The sequence below is a fragment of the Fistularia commersonii genome, chromosome 24 (genome assembly GCF_037954325.1).
Source record: "Fistularia commersonii isolate RoL2024-O1a breed Wild chromosome 24, RoL_Fcom_v1.0, whole genome shotgun sequence".
NCBI lineage: Eukaryota > Metazoa > Chordata > Actinopteri > Syngnathiformes > Fistulariidae > Fistularia > Fistularia commersonii.
In genome coordinates, this window is record NC_141307.1 from 561666 (window position 1) to 582242 (window position 20577).

A 20577-nucleotide genomic window follows, 5' to 3' on the forward strand; every position below is an offset into this window, starting at 1 on the left:
CAGAGTCATGATGCGTTTGAGGACCAGCCTTCTCTATTTAGACAAACAAATGAAGCTCAGAAGGAAATCAGATGAAGGAGCTAATCACGGTTAGCAATTTCTCCTCTAATCATGCTCTGATTCTCTCCTCACAGGTCGAGTGGTGATGCCGGTCCCAGAAACCTGGGCTAACTTAAGTCAGGCTTTAACAGTGATCCTAATCATTATTCAAGATGTCCCTCTCTTTTCTGACTAGCTCGAGTCCCCTCGGCAGTGTTTGATAACCCTAACTGTTTCCAAATGCTCGCTCCCTTTCACGTCTTTAGAAAGTACATTTCCTGCAGTCGCCGTGGCAACCGCAGCGACACTGGTCACACCCTCGCCGGGGCAAGAAGGCAGTGTCAAAGAGCTGGAGTCAAGCGCATCGCCTGAGAAGCGAGTTAATGACCAACAGGGGGAGGAGAAGAAGGTGGTGAACATCGGCGGCTCTTTAATAGACAGTGGAGTTGGTGGATTTAGCAAAGATCCCCCGGCCACTGTGATTGCCAGAACTAAACCTCTAATCAACAACAAAAATGGCAGCAGGCTGAATTTGGCCAAAAGGCCTGTATGGTCCAAGAAGCAACATCCTCCCACTTTGCTGCGATGGAATGGAACCAGAGTTCAGCCCGGAGGTAGAAATTATGCCCCTCTAAGAACGATTCCTAGCCGAAATGTAAAGAAGGTGGCGCTAGTAGCCAAAAAACTCAAAGCAGGACCCCCCGTCAGAGGAAACAGGACCATAGCTCTGGCTGGGAAAGACCCCAGCGTCACGACATGGACAACACAGAGGAGCGACGACCTCGAATCGGATGTGACGTCGGACAGCAGAAGCGGCGAGCGAAGAAGCTCAGACGCACCAGTTCCCACTGTCAGGGCAGGAGTGCAGGGCAGCAGCAGCCCAGCGTCCCAACTGCCAAGCGCCCACCTGAGCGGTGAGAGAAAGTGTCTGAACAAAATCAAAGTGACACACATCAGATTTCCCCAAAAGGACAGAGGCAGTGGGTGCGCCGGGGAGGGAGCGGTGCTGATAGACAGAACCACATCAGACTCAAGTCAGGGTTCTTCTGAAATGGACGACATGCCTCTGAAACTTCTGCAGCCTTCATCTGATTCTGAGCCACCTTCCACGGGGGTCGACATCAGTCATCCCCCGGATCCTTTACAGAAAGTCCTGATTGACACTTTCAACAGTTTGAACGTCACAACATTCTCGGTCCACCGAGCGGACCTGCCGAAAATTGCAGTGGAGGATGACTCAGTGAGGAAACAGATCTTGAGTGGACTGGAGCCTCTCTTGCCCTTCTCGTCCTCTCCTTCCGCCCAGTCAACAGGTGCCTCGTCATCTGACTCCTCATCCGAGGAATCATCAGAAACACCCGTCTCGTTGACGTCGTCTCATTCACCAACATCGCTGCCATTCATTTCGCCGATGACTCCGCTGTCCTCGCCCTTCCCCGGCTCGGAAAGATCTGATTCATTAAAACCCAGTCAGTTCGAGATTGACAGACGGATCTCTGACACGGGTTCTCCAGAAAGGAGGAACGTACCCCCCATAGGGGTCAGTCGTCGACCACACCCAAAGTTAGTACCTCCTCAAAGGAGAACACACTTTGATTCAAAAAACCGTCAACGTTTCCCCTTTCCTGTGAATGTCAACCCACCTAAAAAACCCTTCAGGAGTCAGGAGTTTCCCCCCACTTCATCCAATCCACCTCCTTTTGAGGTGCAGACCGTGGTTGGAGCTAGAAATGAAGATGAGGATGGCACAGGTACCCTTACAGCCCCGGGGGTTGAACAGAATCAGAAAAAAATGCCAGTGGGAAAAGGCAGACTGGCAGATCTCAATCTTTCTCCAGCAGGGAGACCGTGGCGCTACCCGCTTTCCAACAGGAGACCTCTTCAGAACCGAACTCACCCAAATCCCAGGTACCCCATCCGTCCTTTCAGACCCATGAAACCTAAGACGGAGACCAACCGGAACAGGATTTTGCCTACTGCTCAGCCAGCTACTTCACCTTTCATTTCCAGAGGGTCCTATCCAGCTGTAAGAACATGGACAGAAGTGACAAACCCTACTGATTCAGCTAGTGACAGAATCTCCACGGAGGCAGTCCCTCCTCCTCCTCAACCAACCCCTAAAACTAATCCACATCTGTATGTGGGTCCTTTCCGAAACAGAACTCGCACAATCCTCAGACCACCCCAACCTCCACGTCAAGGTCCTGTACGCAAACCCCTCCCCACCAGAATGCAAAATGGAGGCCATGGAACCCAAGCTAGCAAGTTACAAGCTGAGAGAAGACCTGGAATCCCAGATAGCCCATCAAGAATGAGGGACGGCACCAACTTGACCCAGCAAGTCCAACCTGCACAAGCAGGTGACCGAGACACGCCGGAGGTAATACGGAGCGTCCACTCAGGTGAGAAATCCAAGACCGCTCAGCAAGTTCAGCAGTCAGAAAAGGAGGACAACCTCATCCCCACTTCCAAATCTCCAGAAGACGAAGAAGTTCGGATTCCAGATACTGACTCCAGAATGAATACTGAAAAGGAACAAGGGAAAGGTGCTGAAAATCCTGGTGCTATGGTTCACAAGAGACCACTGTCCAAACAGCCATCCCATGATTACAGAGATGGAGCCTCCAGGCCAGTTGTTTCGCCAAAACGGCAACCGCTATCTCGAAAGACGACAACATTTACACCGCAAAAGCTCGGGGATCCCAGAACAAATCATTCCATAGCTCTGGTCAGCAAAACATTAGCTAATAAAGGAGATAAATCCAAAGTCCCAAATGAACGATCCGGAGTTCCGAATATTCTGAGCCCGATCCAAGAAATCCAAACTGGGAATCAGGACAAAGCGGAGCTGGTCCAAAGTGTCCATGTAGGCGATGATGCAAGTACCATCAGGCCGCAGGTTAACCAGGTAAGAACGCAAGTTAAACAGGTAAAACCTAATAGTCCATATTCCAAATATGTCCCAGACACCGATGAAGATAGGGTTACTTCAGGAAGAATTCCTGGCACTCCCATCCAGCGTCGACCAAATCCAAAACAAATGACTTCCGACTCAAGACAGAGACCCTTGAAACCCGCCGCCTTTCCAAAGAGACAACCCCATATTCCAAGGATCGCAGCACAGCCTCCCAGGGTGGGAGACAAAAAAAAGCATATCCAAAAACTAGACAATGGAACCGAAGAAACAAGAGCTGCAGGATCCAAACCTCCTACCGATTCAACCGTTCTTTCCTCCGACATCACACGGGAACCTCTGAACAATGTCCAAGTTATAGACCGCACCTCTGATGGATTCAGAGTCAGGTGGGATGCTCCCGAGGGAAAGTATAAAAACTTTGTAGTGACCAGGAAAGAAGTGGGGAAAGGCGAGGAGAGGCGAGAAAGTCAGGAGTCCAAACGAGAAGATTCCGAGGGTGGTAAAAAAGGAGAGCGTCAACAGTCCGATGACAAAGGAGATGAAAAACCCGAAGAAAACAAACTTGTCGAACACGTCGTCACCCAGAGCCCGAGGGTTCGTGGAGAGGCAGAAACCAAACCCGCAAGGGGAAGTGACCAGACCTTCAAAAAAGTTCTTCCCGGTTCGACTCGCTCCTTCCAGTTCGAGGACCTGCATCCACGGACTGAGTACTTTGTGACCTTGCTTGGAAAGTCTCCTGGCCTTCTGTCCAGGATGCACAAGCTGGTCATCAGTACAGGTACAAGCCCCTCGAGACAGCACAACAACACAAATGGCTGCCATGCAATCCTGCAACATCACCGCTATGTTGTGACGTCCTGTCCAGAAAAGTCCTTTCCTCTTGATTGACAAAATAACAGTTCACCCGTATGTCTCCTGGCCGCACCGCTCTTCATGTCCTACTGATCAACAGTGCCGATGCAACTAATTGTCACCTGTCTTTAATACGATGTGGGATGTCGTCTTACTCACACATCGCTTTCCAGCCATTTTTCACTTCAAGAGCAGGAGGGTTGGAGTGCTCTTGAGAACTGTAAGCACATGATTTACAGTTTCAGTTCCATCAACCCATTTGTTCAACCGACTATTTCTTTCTCAGGCCAAACGATATGGTGGCCGAGTTTGGCCTTTTCCAGATGAATACATTTGCATCTACACTAGCCAGCAAGCAGAGAGACATGAACTGACTAGGACGTGTCGTGGCATAGCTTCTTGACAGCAGGTGGTGCATCTTGTTTTGAGTTATAGTATCTATGCCAATTCTGAATAAAATGTCATGTAGTGTGCTGGTTGTCACACTGACAACTAGCAATTTTTTATTTCCTGTAAAATATTTAAATTTAGCACTGCGTTTGTATTTTCACCACTTTGGGCCTAAAAGTTGGTAGATTTTGGCAACATTTTTGTGGCGCCTCCATCCAGTTGCCATGTCGTTCCCAATTGGGAGCAAAGGTATTCGCATGTTAGTCACCATCAGTCGCCTGGAGTGAGGTTTCAAATAGACATCAGCCGTCGAGCTAGCTCGTTCATTCACAAGCTAACAGGATCAGCATGCTGGGACAAATATTCCCTCCGAAGGTTGTAACTGCAGGGGGCGCTGCTGGTGATTTCACTTAACTTTGGAACACAGCAAGACTAAAGAGAAGCTCCTTTGGAACCTCACAGTTCTAAATTAGCATTGATCTGACCTCCCTTAGAGCTATGACCTTGTTTGATGGATCTGAAGCACCAAGCCCTTTTGAAAGCATCCAACTTTTTAAAATTTAATTTTAAATGAAGGTTCTCCCGTGTTCTCTCTCTCTGTGGATCATCCTTCATATCCTCCACGCCTCATTTTTCAGGTTTCCTCCGGTGAGCGGCTAACTTCATGTTCGCCTGCTGTCCAGGACCTGCTGCCTGCACTGTATATCACCCTATACTGTATATATGTCTGCACCGCCGCATATATACACATGACCACCTGGGGGTTGGAACACCTGACCTCTGAGTGGAGGCCATTGTTGTAGTTCCATGTTCTGCCTTCATTGCACACTCATGTCTTTGTGGAGCGTCTCGTTTCCTAAATGTTTGTCCATGTTCCATGTTACTGTTGTCTGCCGTTCCTGAAATGTGCTTGATTCCCTGTCGTGTACCCCACCTGAAGGGCCGGAGCCACCGTCCAACGTGGTCTTCAGCGACGTGTCGGAGAACTCGATGACTGTTTCCTGGGTCAAACCAAAGAGCCCAGTGGACGGTTTCAAGGTGACCTACACCAGCCTGGATGATGGTGAGACTGGAGAACCTACCTGAGGGGTTGCTGTGGTGATCCCAAGGATCATAGATGGAAGGGTTCTGGCTCACATCTGGACTGGGTTCTCTTTGCATGTTCTCCTGTCTGGGTGGTCCTTCCATTGCCTCCAGTGTTCCCTCCTTGCTCCCCTGGCTAGGTTTTCTCCAAGTTCTCCTGCTTAGGTTCTCTTCTTCCTGGGTTCTAACCTGGTCCACTTGTTTGGTTTCTGTCTGTCCTTCTTGCTGTGTCTCTGTATTTTCCTTTCTCCCATGTTCTCCCATCTGGGTTCTTTGTTTTCTCAATGTTCTCCAGCCTGGGGTCTCCTCATGCTCTCCTCCCTAGCTCCAGGTTCCCTGGGTTTTTCCTGTTATTCTGCCTCAGTTCTCTCTATGTTCTTTTTCCTGGGTTCTCTCCTCATGTTCTTGATGTTCGTATTCCTTGGTTCTCTGTGTTCTCCTTTTTCACATAATGTTCTCTTTATTGTGTTTTTTATGTTCTTGTGCTGAGGTTCTCTCCATGTTCTCCTGGCTGGTTTCCCTCCTGGTGTTGATGTTCCTCTTCCTATCTTCTATCCATGTTCTCCTGCCTTGGTTCTCGCCATGTCATCCTACCGATCTCCTCTCCTCCTTCTCCTTCCTGGGTTCTCTCGTCATTCTCCTTCTATATGTTCTGTGTCTGCCAATGTTCTTCTACTTGGGTTCTTAGTTTTCTCTTCTGTGTTCCCTCTTTGTTCTAGATGTTCCTTTTCCTCAGTTCTCTCCTTGTTTCCTCCACATTCTCCTGCCTGGGTCCTCTCTGTTTTTCCAGCTTGGCCTCTCTCCATGTTCCATGTGCTCCCTTACTTGGGTTCTCTGTCTTATTCTTTATGTTCTCCCGCCGTGGCTCTCTCAATGTTCACCCATGGGTTCTCTCCTTGTGGTCTTGAGTTTCTACCAGGGTTCTTTCTCCATTATCTCAATGTTCTTCTGCCTGAGTTCTCTTCACATTTGCTCTCTATGTTCTCCTTCCTTGCTTCCATATTCTCTTTTTTCTCTATTTTCACCTACCAGGGTTCTCTAGCTTAGGTTCTGTCTATTTTGTTCTCCGTAGTTTCTCTTAACGTTCCTCTGCCCCAGTTGTCTCTAGATTCTCCATGTCCTCTTGTCCAGGTTCCCTCTTGTTGATGTTCCTCTTATTGAGTTTTCTACGTTCTCCTGTTTTGATTGTTTCGCTCACTGTTTTCTCAATGTTCTCCTCCCAAGGTTCTTTTTGTTATCTTGATGTTCCCCCTCCGTGGTTTCCTGGGTTTCTTCTATCCTTGGTCTCTCTCTTTAGCTGTTTTCTCCATGTTCACCAACCTGAGTTCTCAATGTGTTCTTCTGCCTGTGCTTTCTTAACATTTCCCATGTTCTCCTTTCTGGGTTCTTTTAATGTTCTGTCCATGTTCTGCCTGGATTCCCTCTGTTCTCCAGCCTCGATTCTCTCTTTTCCTTGATGTTCCCCTGCCTCGGATCTCTCCATGTTCTCCCGAGTTTCTGTCCTTGTTCTCCTACTTTGTTTTTCTCCTTGTTCTCCATTTTCCCTTTCCTGGGTTGTATCAATATTCTTCTCCCATCTGGATCTCTGCACCTTCTTTCTTTTTCCCTTCCCGTGGCTGTTTCCTCTGACCTTGGTTCTCCATGTTCTCCTCCCTTGCTTCTCTCCTTCTTCTCCTGCCTTTGTCCTGTCAATGATCTTGCCTGGGTTCTTTTTCTTGACTTCTGGCCTTGGGTTCTGTCCATGTTCTCCCTCCCAGTTTCTCTTTCTCTCGCCTTGGTTCTCTCAACGTTCTGTGTTCTCCTGCCGGCGTTCTCATTGTCCAATCCACGTCTTTGACGGGTTCCAGTCTGGTTTCCCTCAATGTCAGGGGCTGGCAAACTTTTTGACTTGCGGGTCACAGTCAGATGGTCCAGGCCAGGAACAGGTAGGTGGGGTGTCTGTGTGAATTGATAGAAATGACAGAGTAGAGGCAAAAATAACAACCATTGCATGGAAGGATCCGGCCTTATTGACCCCCCTTTCTTGCCAGTGTATCATGTGGAGTTTGTTGTCTTTTGGGGATTCTCAGGATGGATGTGAAGGTGTTGGTCAGCTGTCTTGGATCTGTGACAGCTTCGCTGGTGTACGGGATGCTAAATGTCTGCTCACAGATGAAGGGCGAGCCAAACAACGTCAGCATCTCAGCTAACCGCTAATTTGAATGCCAGCTTAAAACGTGCCTCGGTTGTCACAGTTCTTTGTGATTTTTTTTCCCAGCGGTTCCACTTTGTCAACTTATTTGGTCCACCTGGACAGCTGCCGCCCGTGTCAGCCAGTCTGTGAGGACCTAAATGCTATGTTACAAATTCAACTAGTTGCCAGGTTGCCTACTTTCCCTCCCCAGTGGACAGGCCGCCTTGCTAGCTATGGAAGACCTCCTGGAAGCAACCCCGTCAGTCCCTATGCTCCACCACCGGACGTCGGATAAAGAATACGGCCGTTGATCGGATCTGGAAAGAAATATTTTGTTAAAGTCTGCATTCACTGTACAGTTTTCTTTTCCGTGACGCGCTCATTTTAACGAAGGGTTCAATGGGGAAAATGAAGTCTGGAGGTTCTCATCCCTTTAGTTCATGGTGAATTGTTGTCGTGGCAACTGGACTTGGTTTTCTTCACTTGAGGATGTTTCTCCCCACATCTGTGAGACTTCCTCTGTTCAGCCCCTCTTACATTCAGAAGTGAAGAAGAGACTTAGACGAAGGGCAAAATGTCTTCATTTGAGGAACATCAAGTCCAGTTTCCACAGTCAGAAGATTGTCAGTGATACAACCCTCCAGCAGAGTGTGTGAGGAGTAGGCCATCTATTGGTGGGCGTGGGTATTCCAGGGAAAAGCTCAAATCCATGGTCTCGCCTCGGTTCTCTGTTCTCCTGCCAGGGTTCTCAGGTTCGGTCCATGTTCTCTTTTTTTTCTGTATCTTCTGATGTCCTCCCACATCTTCTTTCTCTGTAATTCATGTTCTCTCAATGTGTTCCACATTCTTCTTCCTGGGTTCTCTCTCTGCCTCTTTTCTCCTAGTTCTCCTGCCTTGTTTTTCTTCACGTTTTAATGTTCTCCTCGGCTTCTCAGTTTGTTCCACTGTATCGATGCTCTCTATGTTTTCCATGTTCTACCTTCCATGTTCCTGATGTTCTCCTTCCAGGGTCCTCTCAACATTCTCCTGCCAGGGTTCTCCCCTTCCGTTCTTCGTGTTCTCCTACTTGGGTTCTCTTCACGTTCTATCCATGTCCTCCTGCTTTGGTTCAGTGTGAGATCCCTTTCTCTCTCCATGTTCTCCTGGTTGGTTGTCCTTGTTCTCCATGTTCCTTTTCCTAGGTTCTCTCAACCTTGTTCTCCTGGCTTGTTTCTCTGTGTTCTCTCTGTTCTCCTCTTTCTCTGTAAAATTCTCTGCAGTCTCCTGCTTGGGTTGTCACTACATTCTCCTGCCTGGGTTCTCTTCATGCTTCCCTGCTGGCGTTCTCTACGTTCTCCGTGTTCTCCCACCTGGGTTCCATCTCTGCTACTATTTGCTCTTTTTTTCTTCTGCCTGGGTTCTCTTGGTGTTCTATAAGTGTCCTGCTTTGGTTGTCCTTGTGTTCTCCTGCCTGGGTTCTATTCGTGATCTTTCCGTGGCCTCCTGCTGGTGTTCTGTGTCTGCTCCATATTCTCTCCAAGGTCTTCTGGGTTCTCTTCACGTTCTCCCACCTTGGTTCTCCTCCTCTGCCTGGGTTCTATCCTTGTTCCCTGTGTTCTCCTACCTAAGTTCCACATGTTCTCCTCCCTATCTTGTTGCTCTACACTTCACGCTCTTCTGTCTGGTTTCTCTCTCTTGCGGTTCCCTCGATGTTCCCCTGCTTCTGTTTTCTCCGTTCCTTGGTTCTCAATGTTCTCCTACCTTTGTTGTCTGTCTCACTGTTTTCTCACCATGTTTCTCTTCTTGTGTTCTCACCAGGGTTCTCTCTTGCTTCTCTCCTTGTTCTCCTCAATCTTTTCTGGGTTGTCTCAATGTTCTACTCTTCGGGTTCTCTTCTAGTTCTCATGTTCCTTTCCCAGAGTTCTTTCTTTCTCAATGATTTCCTGCTTGGGTTCTCTGTATGTTCTCCCACCGGAGGTCTCAGTTTTTCCTTGTTCTCCATGACCTTCTTCCTGGGCCCTCTTACAGGTCTATCTCTTTGCAGAGTTCTGCTGCCTTGGTTTTCAGTGTTCCATCTATGTCCCATCAGGGTTCTCTCAGTGTTCTTCTTGGGTCGTCCTGTTCCTGTCCTATTTCTCCACGTTCTGCTCTCTGGATTCTCTGTTCTTCTGTCTGGGCGCTCCTTAAATGCTCCGTGTTCTTTCTCCTTGTCCTCATGTTCCCCTCTTAATGTTCTATCCATGTTCTGCTTGGGTTTTCTGTGTCTTCTGTTTATCTTCTGCCTTCGTAATCTCTACATTCTCTATGTTTTTCTGCCTTGGTTCCCTCCTGATGTTCTTGATGTTCCCTCTTCTGTGTTCTTGTAATGTTCTCCCAGGGTTAAAACAAGATAAACTCTATTGATCCCCATAGGGGAGATATTTTTGTCCCAGCAATAAACATGGATGTAAATAATAAATATAGAGCAGAAGACATCCACAGATAGATAGACAGCAGAGGAGAACATCATCATCAAGGGTAAGAAGGGACAACAGAACGGAGAAGAAAGAAAGGACAATAAGGGTGAAAATAGACAACTATGTCACTGTTCTGTGTCTCATGGTCTTCTCCATGTCCTCCTGCCTGGGTTCTCTGAGTGCTCTTTCCATGTCCCAGCAGGGTTCTCACCATGTTCTCCTGCCTGGGTTTGTCTCCGTGTTCTTGTAGTCCTTCCCTTCTCAACGTTCTCCCACCAGGATTATCATGTTCTCCCAATGTATTATTTTGCCTTTGGTCTCTCTGGGCTCTCTTTGTGTTCTTAATGTTCTCCAGCCTGGAGTCTCCTCATGTTCTCCCTCCCTCTATGTTTTCTTGGTTTCTCCCTGTTATTCTGCCTCACATTCTGTCCACATTCTCCTGCCTTTTTTTCTCTTGTCTTGGTTCTCCATCTCATCCTGCTGAGCTCTTCTTTCCCCTTCCTGGGTTCTCTCATCATTCTTCTATATGCTCTTTGTCTGCCAGTGTCTCAAGTTTCTCTCGCCTGGGTTTTCAGTTTTCCCTCCTTTCTCCAGCATCTTCCTGGGTTCTCTAGAGTTCCTCTCAAAGTTCTCCTGCCTTGGTTCTCCTCACGTTCTTCCTCTATTTGTTTTTCCACCAGGGTTCTCTGTGTTCTCTCAGCATTCTCTTGCCCTTATGTTCTCCTCCCTGGCGTCTATGAAGGTTTCATGTTCTCCTATCTGGGTTCTTTCTCGTTCACTGTTCCCTAAAAGTTTTTTCTGCCTGGGTTCTCGCCACGTTCTCTCTCTCTGTTTTCTCCTTTTCCTGGTCTGGTTCTATGCGCTCCTTGTTCTCCATGTTCTTCTACCTGGCTTCTATCAACGGTCTCCTTCCAGGGCTTTCTCTCTCTCTCTCTCACAGTTTTCTCCACGTTCTCCTGCCTGGGTTTTCTAGCTTAATTTCTTTCCATGTTCTCCTCCATATCTTCTCCCCATGTTCTCCTGCCTTGGTTTTCTCTTTGGTTTCTCCCCTCCCTGGATTCTGTCCTTCTTCTCTCAATGTTCTGCATATTCTTCTGCCTGTCTCCTCTCTTCTCCCCTTTTTTTCCACATGTTCTCCACCTGGGTTCTCAGTGTTTGATCCATGGTCTGTCTGTTCTCCTGTATTTCATGGTTTCCTGCCTGGGTTCTTTTTCTTGACTTCACGTTCTCTTTGTTCTCCACATTCTTCCTTGGTTCTCTCTCACTGTTTCTCAAAGTATATCCCATGTGGGTTCTCTTCATGTTCTCCTGTCTGGATTGTTTCCTCGATGTTTACCTTCCTTGTCCACCTGGGTTCTCTTCACATTCTATCCATGTCGTCTCTCTTTGGTTCTGTGTGCTCCCCCTTTTTCTCTCCATGTTCTCACGTTTGTTTTCTGTGCTCTCCAGGTTTGTCCCTCAGTGTGTTCTCCTGCCTTGGTGCTCTCTGTGCTCTATCCATGCTCTTCTTCGCGGGTTCTCCAGCCTTGTTTCTCGGCATGTTCTCCCGAGCTTCTCCCCTTTTTCTCGTGCCATGGCTCCCTTCTTGTTCTCCATGTTCCATTTCCTGTTTTCTCAATGTGCTCCTGCCTAGGTGCTATTCGCAGTTTCTCTCTCGATGTTCTCCTGCTAGGTTTCTGTCTGGTATTAGTGCTATGTTCTCCCGCCTGGGTTCCTTCCTCATGTACTTGATGTTCCCCTTCCTTGGTTCTCTCCATATTCTCCTGTCTGTGTTTTTTAACCTTGGTTCTCTCCCTGCTCTCCTACCTTTGTTGTCTTTTTTTTCCATGATGTCCTGCTTGGGTTCCCTCCTGGTGTTTTCGATTGTCTCAATGTTCTCTAGCCTTGGTTCTCTCCATGTTCTCCTTATCTTCTCCCCCGTTCTTGTACCTGGGTTCTCATCACGTTTGCTTTCTGTGTTCCCCTGTCTGAGTTCTGTGTTCCATGTGTGCTAGATGTTCCCCTTCCTGGGTTCTCTCCATGTTCTCTTGGCGGGGTTCTATTAGTGTTCTATCCATGTTCTTCATGGGTTCCGTTTGTTCTCCTTCCTGGGTTCTCCTCAGTTTTCTCCTTTCTCTTTGGGTTCTCAACGTTCCCCTCCCAGGGTTTCATCTCTTTCCTGAAATTTTCAAAGCTCTCCTTCCAGGGTTCTCAGTGTTTTGTCCATGTCTTTCTTGGGTTGCTTTGGTTCTCAGTGTGTTCTTCTTTCTGGGTGCTCTTAACATTTTCAAGGTTTTCTTAGCTCCTTTCTCCATACACCACATTCTGTCTTTTCTCATCTGTTCTCTGTGAGGTCCTGCCAGGGTTGTGTTCTCTGTGTTCTCCTGTCTGGGATCTCCTCCCATGTTTTTTATGTTCCTCTACCTTGGTTCTCCACATTACACGGCTTCTTGCGTGGGTTCTGTCTTTTCTGGTTTCTCCATGTTCTCCTGCCTGTGTTCCTTCTCTCAGTTCTAGATGTTCTCCTGCCTGTGTTCCCTCCCTCTACTCATGCATGGCTTCTCTCTTGTGATTTTCTCTACGTCCTCCTGCATCTGTTCTTTTTTTTTCTTTGTTTTTCTTTCTGTTTTCTCTCCATGTTGTCCTGCCTGGTATCTCCATGTTTCACACGCTCCCTTTCCTGGGTTCTCTCTCACGGTTTTCTTTATGATCTCCTACCTGGATCTGCTCCATGTTCTCGGCCTTCTCTCCAGTCCAAAACCGTTCATTGAACACTAAAGTTATGAGTAGTGGGATGACAGTGAGCCTAGAAGGACTTTCCTTTCAGGTGCCCTATGAAACACTGAAGTGTAGGGTCCAGACGGTCATACGCAATTCAGATCCAAAGAAACAAAATGGTCTAACACACAACTTTTTATGTTTAACTAAAAGTGGCAGCAGCTGGGTCAGATGGAATGGTACGATTTAGACGGATGGGTTTTGAGTAGTGATTTGAAGTTGGGGAATGAATGGCTGTTCCTTGAATGTTGACACAAGGCTAAAGAGGAGACAGGTGCAGTAGTCCATTGTAGACAGTGTGGTTGTGGATTCATAGCCGTGTTTTAATGATTTTATTCTTTGACTTCCATGTCTTCTTTTTTTTAATAATCTCTAATCACCACTTGCCGATTCATTTTTTTCCATAAACATTCACTCTTGTGTCAGAGGTCTCGGGTTATAAGGCTTTAATTAATTTTGTGTCGCGTCATTTTCGGACGTGAGCTCAGACAGACAGTGCTCATGGTGGCGGCGGTTCATGACCATCTGTGTGTTTTAGGCGAGCCGGTTTCAGTGTCACTGGAGCGGAACCACTCCACCCTGGAGCTGACCCAGCTGGCCCCGGGCTCGGCCTACGAGGTCAACGTCATCTCCATCCTTGGATTGGACGAGAGTGACCCTGTCAGAGAGACCGTCGCCACACGTATGGTTTCAATTGCACTTATTTTCACTGACTTTCAGACAAACAAGTCAGCTTTCTAGTTCGAAAACATTGCAGGAAATTTGGGGTTCAGTTACATATTAAGAGAAATTTAAAAATTAGAGACTTATTTATTCTCTGAACTTGATTTTGATTGTTTTATACTTCATCGTTTAAAAACATTCAAGAATACATGATTCACATTTGATTTGTTTTTTTATAATGTCCCTGTTTTTTCCACCAATCAGCTTAAGGTGTGATTTTAATTTAGTCATATCTTTTTGTTAGTAATGAACCCATTTTCTTTTTTTCCTGTCAGACCCTGACCCCCCCTCCGACCTGCGGGCCATCAATGTCACCGACACCGACGCTCTGTTACTATGGCGACCGGCGCTGGCGGCCGTCGATGAGTACACCATCATTTACAGCTCCGGAAACGGTGAGTGTGTGTGATGCAACCAAATGACCATATACACACTCTGCTATTCCAGTTGCCCGTTTTAAATGATCTGTTTATTGTTCAAATATTGTTCCACCACTCGTTCATTTGAATGATTTTTATATCTTCATCCTCTGGGAGGTGCTGCCTGGTTGTTGATCCAACGTCGTCTTGTTGTCTGAATGTTGTTGACTAATTTATAAGAAGTCCTTGAGGTGTGCTCAAACCTCTTCAAACCTCCCCCAGCTCCTATCAGAGGTTCAATTGTGGATTGTCTTGCCTTTGACACTGTGTTCTCCTGTCCAGGGTCGGGGTTGCGGGTCTCTGTGTCGGGAAACGTCGCCCAGCATCTCCTCGGCGGCCTGGAGGGATCCACCGCCTACAGCGTGACCATCAGCAGCCTGCAGGGCGGCGTCGAGAGCCGGACCGCCGCCGCCTCCTTCACCACTGCCGGTCAGCCCCGCCCCCTTCTCCCCCAGAACATCACAAGAACATTCAGGGAAACGATCTTGTTCTTAGTGACCGGTCGTTTCTTTTCAAAGCGTCGGGGGGCGCTGCAGACGACGGGCCACAGGACCTGAGGGCCAGTCACGTGACCCCTCGCACGGCCACGTTGTCATGGAAACCGGCCTCCGAACCAGCCGGCAGCTACAAGTTGACATACCAGACGGAGGGACAAGACGCCAAGGCGCGTTTGACGGGGCGCGTCAGTGGCGCCCCTTTTTGTCACCAACAGGAAGTTGGTGTCTGACAGCTTCCTGCTATGACTTCCGTTTCCCTCCTCCTTCACAGGAAGTGGTTGTGGGCGCCATGACAACAGAGTTGAACCTGACCAGGCTCCGGCCCGGGGCAGAGTACAAGGTGCAGCTGCAGAAAGAGGGCGGCGCCGACATCATCTCCACGGCGTTCACCACCGCCGTCCTGCGATTCCCCTTCCCTACCGACTGCTCGCAGGAGCTCCTCAACGGCATCCTGCTGTCCGGCGTGGCTGAGATCTTCCCCTCTGGCGAGAGCGGGGCACCGCTGACGGTCTACTGTGACATGCAGACGGACGGCGGAGGCTGGACGGTGAGCTGATGTCACCATCCTGCCGGCGGGACGGTGTCCTGACTGTCCACGGTGACGGCCTGTCCCGTCCTCTGCCCAGGTGTTCCAGAGGAGGAAGGACGGGTCCGAGGACTTCTTCCGGGGATGGAAGGAGTACGTGAGGGGTTTCGGAGACCCCAGCGGAGAGTTCTGGCTCGGTGAGCACCAGCCAATCACAGCCCTCTGTTGGCGGCCGCCATGAGAGAAACTCACAAAACGTCGACCAAGACGTCAAGCGAACCAAACACAAATGTTTGCAACTTTAATTTTCACTGATTATTTGTATTGTTATGAAGCTATCATCGTCGTTCTTATTTTTTCATTGTTTTTGCGATTCAAGTCATTTTCCATTCTTTGACATACATTTATTAACGTAATTAACACATTATTACTATATTATTTTAATACTGTGTTTGGATTCCGGTCGTCTTTTAACTTTTTGCTGGCGGTGCCCTCGCAGGCCTGGAGAGCATCCACAACCTGACGGCATCCGGCAGGATGATGCTGCGTGTCGACCTGAGAGACGGCGACGACTCCGCCTTCGCCACCTATGACACCTTCCAGGTGGCCAGGAGGAACTACAGGCTGACGGTGTCTGGATACAGCGGCACAGCGGGTGAGCCGAGGCAACCGAGTCCAACGAGCAGAACTAGTCCGCAACTGGTCGTCACTCAAAACCCCTCTCCATTCCAGGCGACTCGCTCAGCTACCATAACAACCGGATCTTCTCCACCAGAGACCGTGACCCCGGGGCCTTCATCACCCGCTGCGCCATGTCCTACAGGGGGGGTTGGTGGTACAAGAACTGCCACCAGGCCAACCTGAACGGCCTGTACGGCATCGACGTCAACCACCAGGTGACCCAGAACCTCCTGCGGAGCGGGCCACAAGAAGACGCGGCGCTAACGACACCTGTCTGTGTTTGCCAGGGCTTGATCTGGACCACCTGGAAAGGTGAAGACATCTCCGTCACCTTCAGTGAGATGAAGATGAGGCCCGCAGCTTTCGCGCCCCCTGTCCATGGCTGAGGAGCGTTGGGATGGACCCATGCCACTTCCTGCCACCGCCCTCCTACTCACACATGGCAGGAATGGGCCTGTGGACACACACACACACACACACACACTGTGGGTGAAAAGGTGGAGGTCAAAGAGAAATCACAAATCAATATTCAAAGGTTGGTCAGAGGAAGAGAGCCTGATAACTCAGGATTTTCAACATCAGACCTACAGCGTAAAAAGCTTTACTATCTCATTAACAGGAAGTGTCTGGGTTCGCAGATGAAGTTGAAGTCCGTGGGCATCAGGCTAGTTCTGAGGTCCTGTTCTCCTCTGTCCTCCTGTCTCCTGCTGCTGCTCACAGTCGATAGTAGTTTGTCTTCTAGAAGCTGCTGACTTTTGCTGGTTTGAAGTCAAACATTCGTCTTCGAACCCGATCGTCTCAATCTTTACTTTATTTTTCCGTGTTCGTTCGAATCTCAGACTATTTATTTTATTCCACGTCTCTCCGATAGGAAATTAATCCACAGGGCCGTGGATTATCAAAATAAAGCATCCTTTATTTTGATTTACCATTTCATACGTGTCAGGTTTGACTGGTTTCAGATGAGATCTTTTGTCTTCTGAATCTGATCAGTGGAATAGATGGTTTGCATCCCAGGGAATTGACCTTCCTCTGCTCCTCTTTCACCCACAGTCTGTTTGTTACCACCTCCAGCTCAACTTCACTGACTCTGCAGATCATCAGGTTCTCCTACTCTCTGTTTGTTTGTCCTTTATGGATGTACGGGATTTTTTGTTGCGTTGCCTTTGTTAACTTTTCAGGAACTAATAAAATGAAAGCAGCCTGTCTGGGGTTCTGATCCCGGGGATCGTCGGCTCCCAGCAGACTTGTAAACATTTATGGAACCGTTGGTTGGTGGTTGTTTTTTCTTTTTCTCTCTGAGCTCGTCCCCGTAGACAAATCAAATGGCTTTTCTCCACTCCGCAGCTCCAGCTCCTCTTGACTGGGTTCTTTTGGGTGTCCATCTGGGATCCTACCCGGTATCCTGTACTTCTTGAGTACAGGGCCTGTGATTCTTCATATCTGGTACCCTGGACTTATTTTGTTCTGTTTTAATGTCTGCCTTTTTACTTCTCTTTTACCAGAGTCTATTGTCATATGTACAGGCTGGAAAGGTGTTTCCCTGCACAATGAAATTCTTGTTTTGCTTTCCACAGTGAAGCCAGAGAGGTGGACAAATAACAAGCATATTATTGCAACCAGATGTAAATAATATCAAGCTGAAATGTGAACAGCTGGGTGCAGCTCTGAGTGTGACGGATGTATGGAGACAGTAAAATTAACAGTTTCATCAAATGGACAGTTGAGTTCAGTACCGCCAGATGGAAAGTGCGGAGACAGCAGCAACCAGGTACATCTATTCATCTGAGTGTCCTGAGGTAGAACATGGTTGACTCCTGTCAGTTGTTTGGAGTCTTACAGCAATTGTGTAGAAAGCGTCCTTCAGTCGAGCCTTCCTTCATTTCATGCTCCTGCACCTCTGGCCGGAGGGTGAGCGTCGGTGTTGTAGGAGGTTGTGGTCCTTGGCGCTGTTGTAGGTGCTCTGCAGAGAAGGCATTGAGGTTCTGGCGATCTTCTCTGTAGTGCTGCAGTGTCATACGGTGATCCGCTGGTGAAGATGCTCTCATCAATATAGCTGTAGAAGTTACTGAGGATCTTAGGCCAGATGCCAAGCCTCCTCGGAAACCACAGCTTCTGTTGAGTCCTCTTGAGTGTGTGTGTGGTGTTGAGGGACCAGGTGAGATCCTCACTGATGTGGAACACCAAGGTAAGATCTCAGGTGACCTGTGGCTGATGTCTCCTCTGCTTTCACAGGTCCACATCTCCTTGGTGTGGGTCATAATCAGGGTCAGGTGGTTGTCACACTGCGACACCAGACTGATTGTACTTTTTCAGTATCTGGTACCAAGTACAAACCCCAGTTCCAATGACATTTGGACGTTGTGTGACATGTAAATAAAAACAAGACATGGGTTTGTAAATCACTTTCAACCTATTTTCAGTTGAATACACCACAAACACAATATATCTAATGTTCAAACTTTTTTTTTGCCAATATTCACTCTTAATTTGACGCCTGCAATACTTTCCAAAAGCTGGGACAGACATTTTTACATCACCTTTCCATTGAGCACTCAGTGAGCGGTTTGGAACTGAAGACACTGGGTTTTGTTGATGTATGGCTTTTGCTTTGCACGGTGGTTTTAACTTGCATTTGTAGATGCAGCAACAGACTGTCTTAACCGTCAGCGGTTTTCTGAAGCGCTCCTGAGCACACGAGGTAATGATCCTTTGCACAAAGGTACCTGTTTTCAATGGGGTACGTCGGACAGGGGTTGCGTACGCAGAGATTTGACCAGATTCTATGAATCTTGACGTTATTATGGGCCATATATAATAAAATCCCTAAATTCCTTGTGGTTGCATGTTCAAATGTTCTTCGACTGTTGGACGGTTGTGCTTGCATAATGGTGAACCTCGCCCCATCCTTGCTTGTGAACAACAGCCTTTTCCGTTTATACCCAATTTTAAGTATAACTATAATAACATCACTTGTCTGTTTAATATTCTAAAAAGTGTTTTTTGAGCATTCCTTTACTCCCCAAGTCTATTGTTGCCTCTGTCCCAGCACTTTTGGAGTATGTTGCTGCAAAAAAAATAACTTTTCAGTCTGAACATTAAATACTTCATCTTTGTAGTGTAGATTGAACATAGATTGAAAGTGATTTGCAAATCATTATAGTCTATTTTCCATGTTTTATACAGTATTTCAACTTCCCTGGAATTGGGGTTCTGAAGTCTAGCTGTCCACCATTGCCTCCAGGTCACGGCAGCTTGGTTCCCCTTGTCATGGCCTTCACTGAGGAGGGATGAAGTCATGAAACTCCACCCAAAGCCAGTGGACTTGGGTGGATCTTGAGTTGCATGTTGGAGTAGATGCAGGCCTGGTCAGTTCAATGAATCGCCCGACCCCAGGGGGCGCTGTAGTCCTCAGTGCCAGATATCCAGGGGTCTTGACAATGGAAGAATGGAACTATGGCAGAAAATGGACCTGGAGGAAGACCTGGACCAGAAGTTTAGGTGGTTGTGTGGCTGCAGGTCAGAGTGAAAGTAATTCTGGTGCCTGAGCTCCAGTGGGCCTCAGGTGGAGGACGACCAGTCCAGCCTCCAAAACATCTCAAACTATCACATGATTTCCCTTTCAGCAGGAACGATAATTAATCCTAACTGCACTGGAAAGTTGCTGGAGTTAACATCAGTCTGTCATTTGGAAAATCAGAATCCGTGGTTTTCTTCAGGTTGTAGCAGAAAGTGAAGGTGAGCGCGCTCCTGGTAATATAACAAGAATCCTACTTTTGAATATCTATGTAGTTTGTAGATTATTTGTCCTCACATGGGGCCTCATTGTTCAGCATTGGTCATTTCAAAACCTCAGCTCCGCAGATCGATCGCCTGTTTCTTTTCAGCCAGATTACAATTGGACTGGTTTCGATCAGGGGTTAGAAACCTGTGGCTCTTGAGCGAGATGTGTCTCTTGATGGCTTGCAAGTAAGTCTTTGCTGATACTTCTGAACATGATTAGATACAGACATTTATTTTATATTGCACCTGTTGAGGGTTGCAGATGGTCCAATTCTGGGTAACTGGGTAATTGGATGACGTGTCCGTCTGCACGAGTTGTGAGGTCCATAAATAAACTTCCCTCATGAAATAGTCAGCTGGCTAATTACTGCAGAGCAAAGGCCTCTGATGAAGAGGATGGTGACAAGAAAAGATGAAGTGAACCGTACATTTCAACAGGAATGGACAGAGGAGTTCGCTGCAGCAGAGAGCAGGTCCTGCACTGTGTCTAATATGAGCTGATAACATCCTTGATGAAATGGTCAAATATAAAGCCATGCCCTGCCATATTTGCTTGGAAATGTCTGTTCAGGGACAGCAGGCAGAAATCATGCCAAGAGCTGCTATGCAGAGCAGGCCAGTCAGCAGCAGCTCCACGGACCACACTTTGGTGGTCACTCAGCAATAGCAAGGAATGAAAAGCCATTTGCAAATTCTGAAATTTCATGTTCGATGTGGCCAATCAACTCCTTGATGACTTTTCAGATCAAGCTAAGATAATCAAATGTATAAAAGACAAGCCTGTCAGCTAGAACTGCTCATGATTGAACCATCATGATGGCAAATCAAGTGTAAGACATAAATGCTTTGGATCAGTGTGTAGATGTAAAGCTTTTGTCCCGACTCAGTGTGACTGCAAGGTTTCCTGCTTGTGACACCGTCTGAAGAAGGTCTTGTTTTGCCAATGGAAGGGTCAACAAGAGGGGAGGCTTTATTCAAGTCTTTCTTTGGGTTTGCTAAAGAAAAAAGTCTACCGATGGATAAGTGTTTTGCAGTGTGCACTCCGTGTATGGTGGGAATTTGTAGCGCTTCGTGAACATGAAAATAGACCCATACTAAGCTTCCGTTGCATTCTACATGGGGAGGCGCTTTGTGCTGAAATGTTTGACGTTGCTGGTCATCTTTATTGTCGCCTGGGATTTAAATGATCACCAGTTTAAAAGTGGCATCTTTTGGAGTTCGTCACTCATCCACATGAGTGTGCGGTGGAGAAAGTCAACCTGAGCTACATACCCGGTGTATCTATCAGACATTTGGAAAGAC

At 47.7% G+C, this 20577-nt stretch overlaps 1 protein-coding gene across 2 annotated transcripts in view; it reads left to right on the top strand.

Moving 5' to 3' along the window:
• Positions 1-16757, top strand: part of tnxbb (tenascin XBb) — a 31430-nt gene extending 14673 nt beyond the window's left edge. Inside the window, exons 9-19 of one of the 2 annotated variants that reach the window (XM_086171170.1) lie at positions 306-3734; positions 5139-5261; positions 13185-13328; positions 13645-13764; positions 14071-14217; positions 14307-14452; positions 14557-14832; positions 14912-15008; positions 15311-15466; positions 15544-15707; positions 15780-16757. In XM_086171170.1, the coding sequence (XP_086027296.1) occupies positions 306-3734; positions 5139-5261; positions 13185-13328; positions 13645-13764; positions 14071-14217; positions 14307-14452; positions 14557-14832; positions 14912-15008; positions 15311-15466; positions 15544-15707; positions 15780-15878 (4901 nt within the window). In that variant the 3' untranslated portion in view covers positions 15879-16757. Of the gene's footprint in view, positions 1-305; positions 3735-5138; positions 5262-13184; positions 13329-13644; positions 13765-14070; positions 14218-14306; positions 14833-14911; positions 15009-15310; positions 15467-15543; positions 15708-15779 lie in introns of those variants that run through there. The other variant, XM_086171169.1, reaches the window with a different exon arrangement.
• The last annotated feature ends 3820 nt before the right edge of the window (positions 16758-20577 follow it).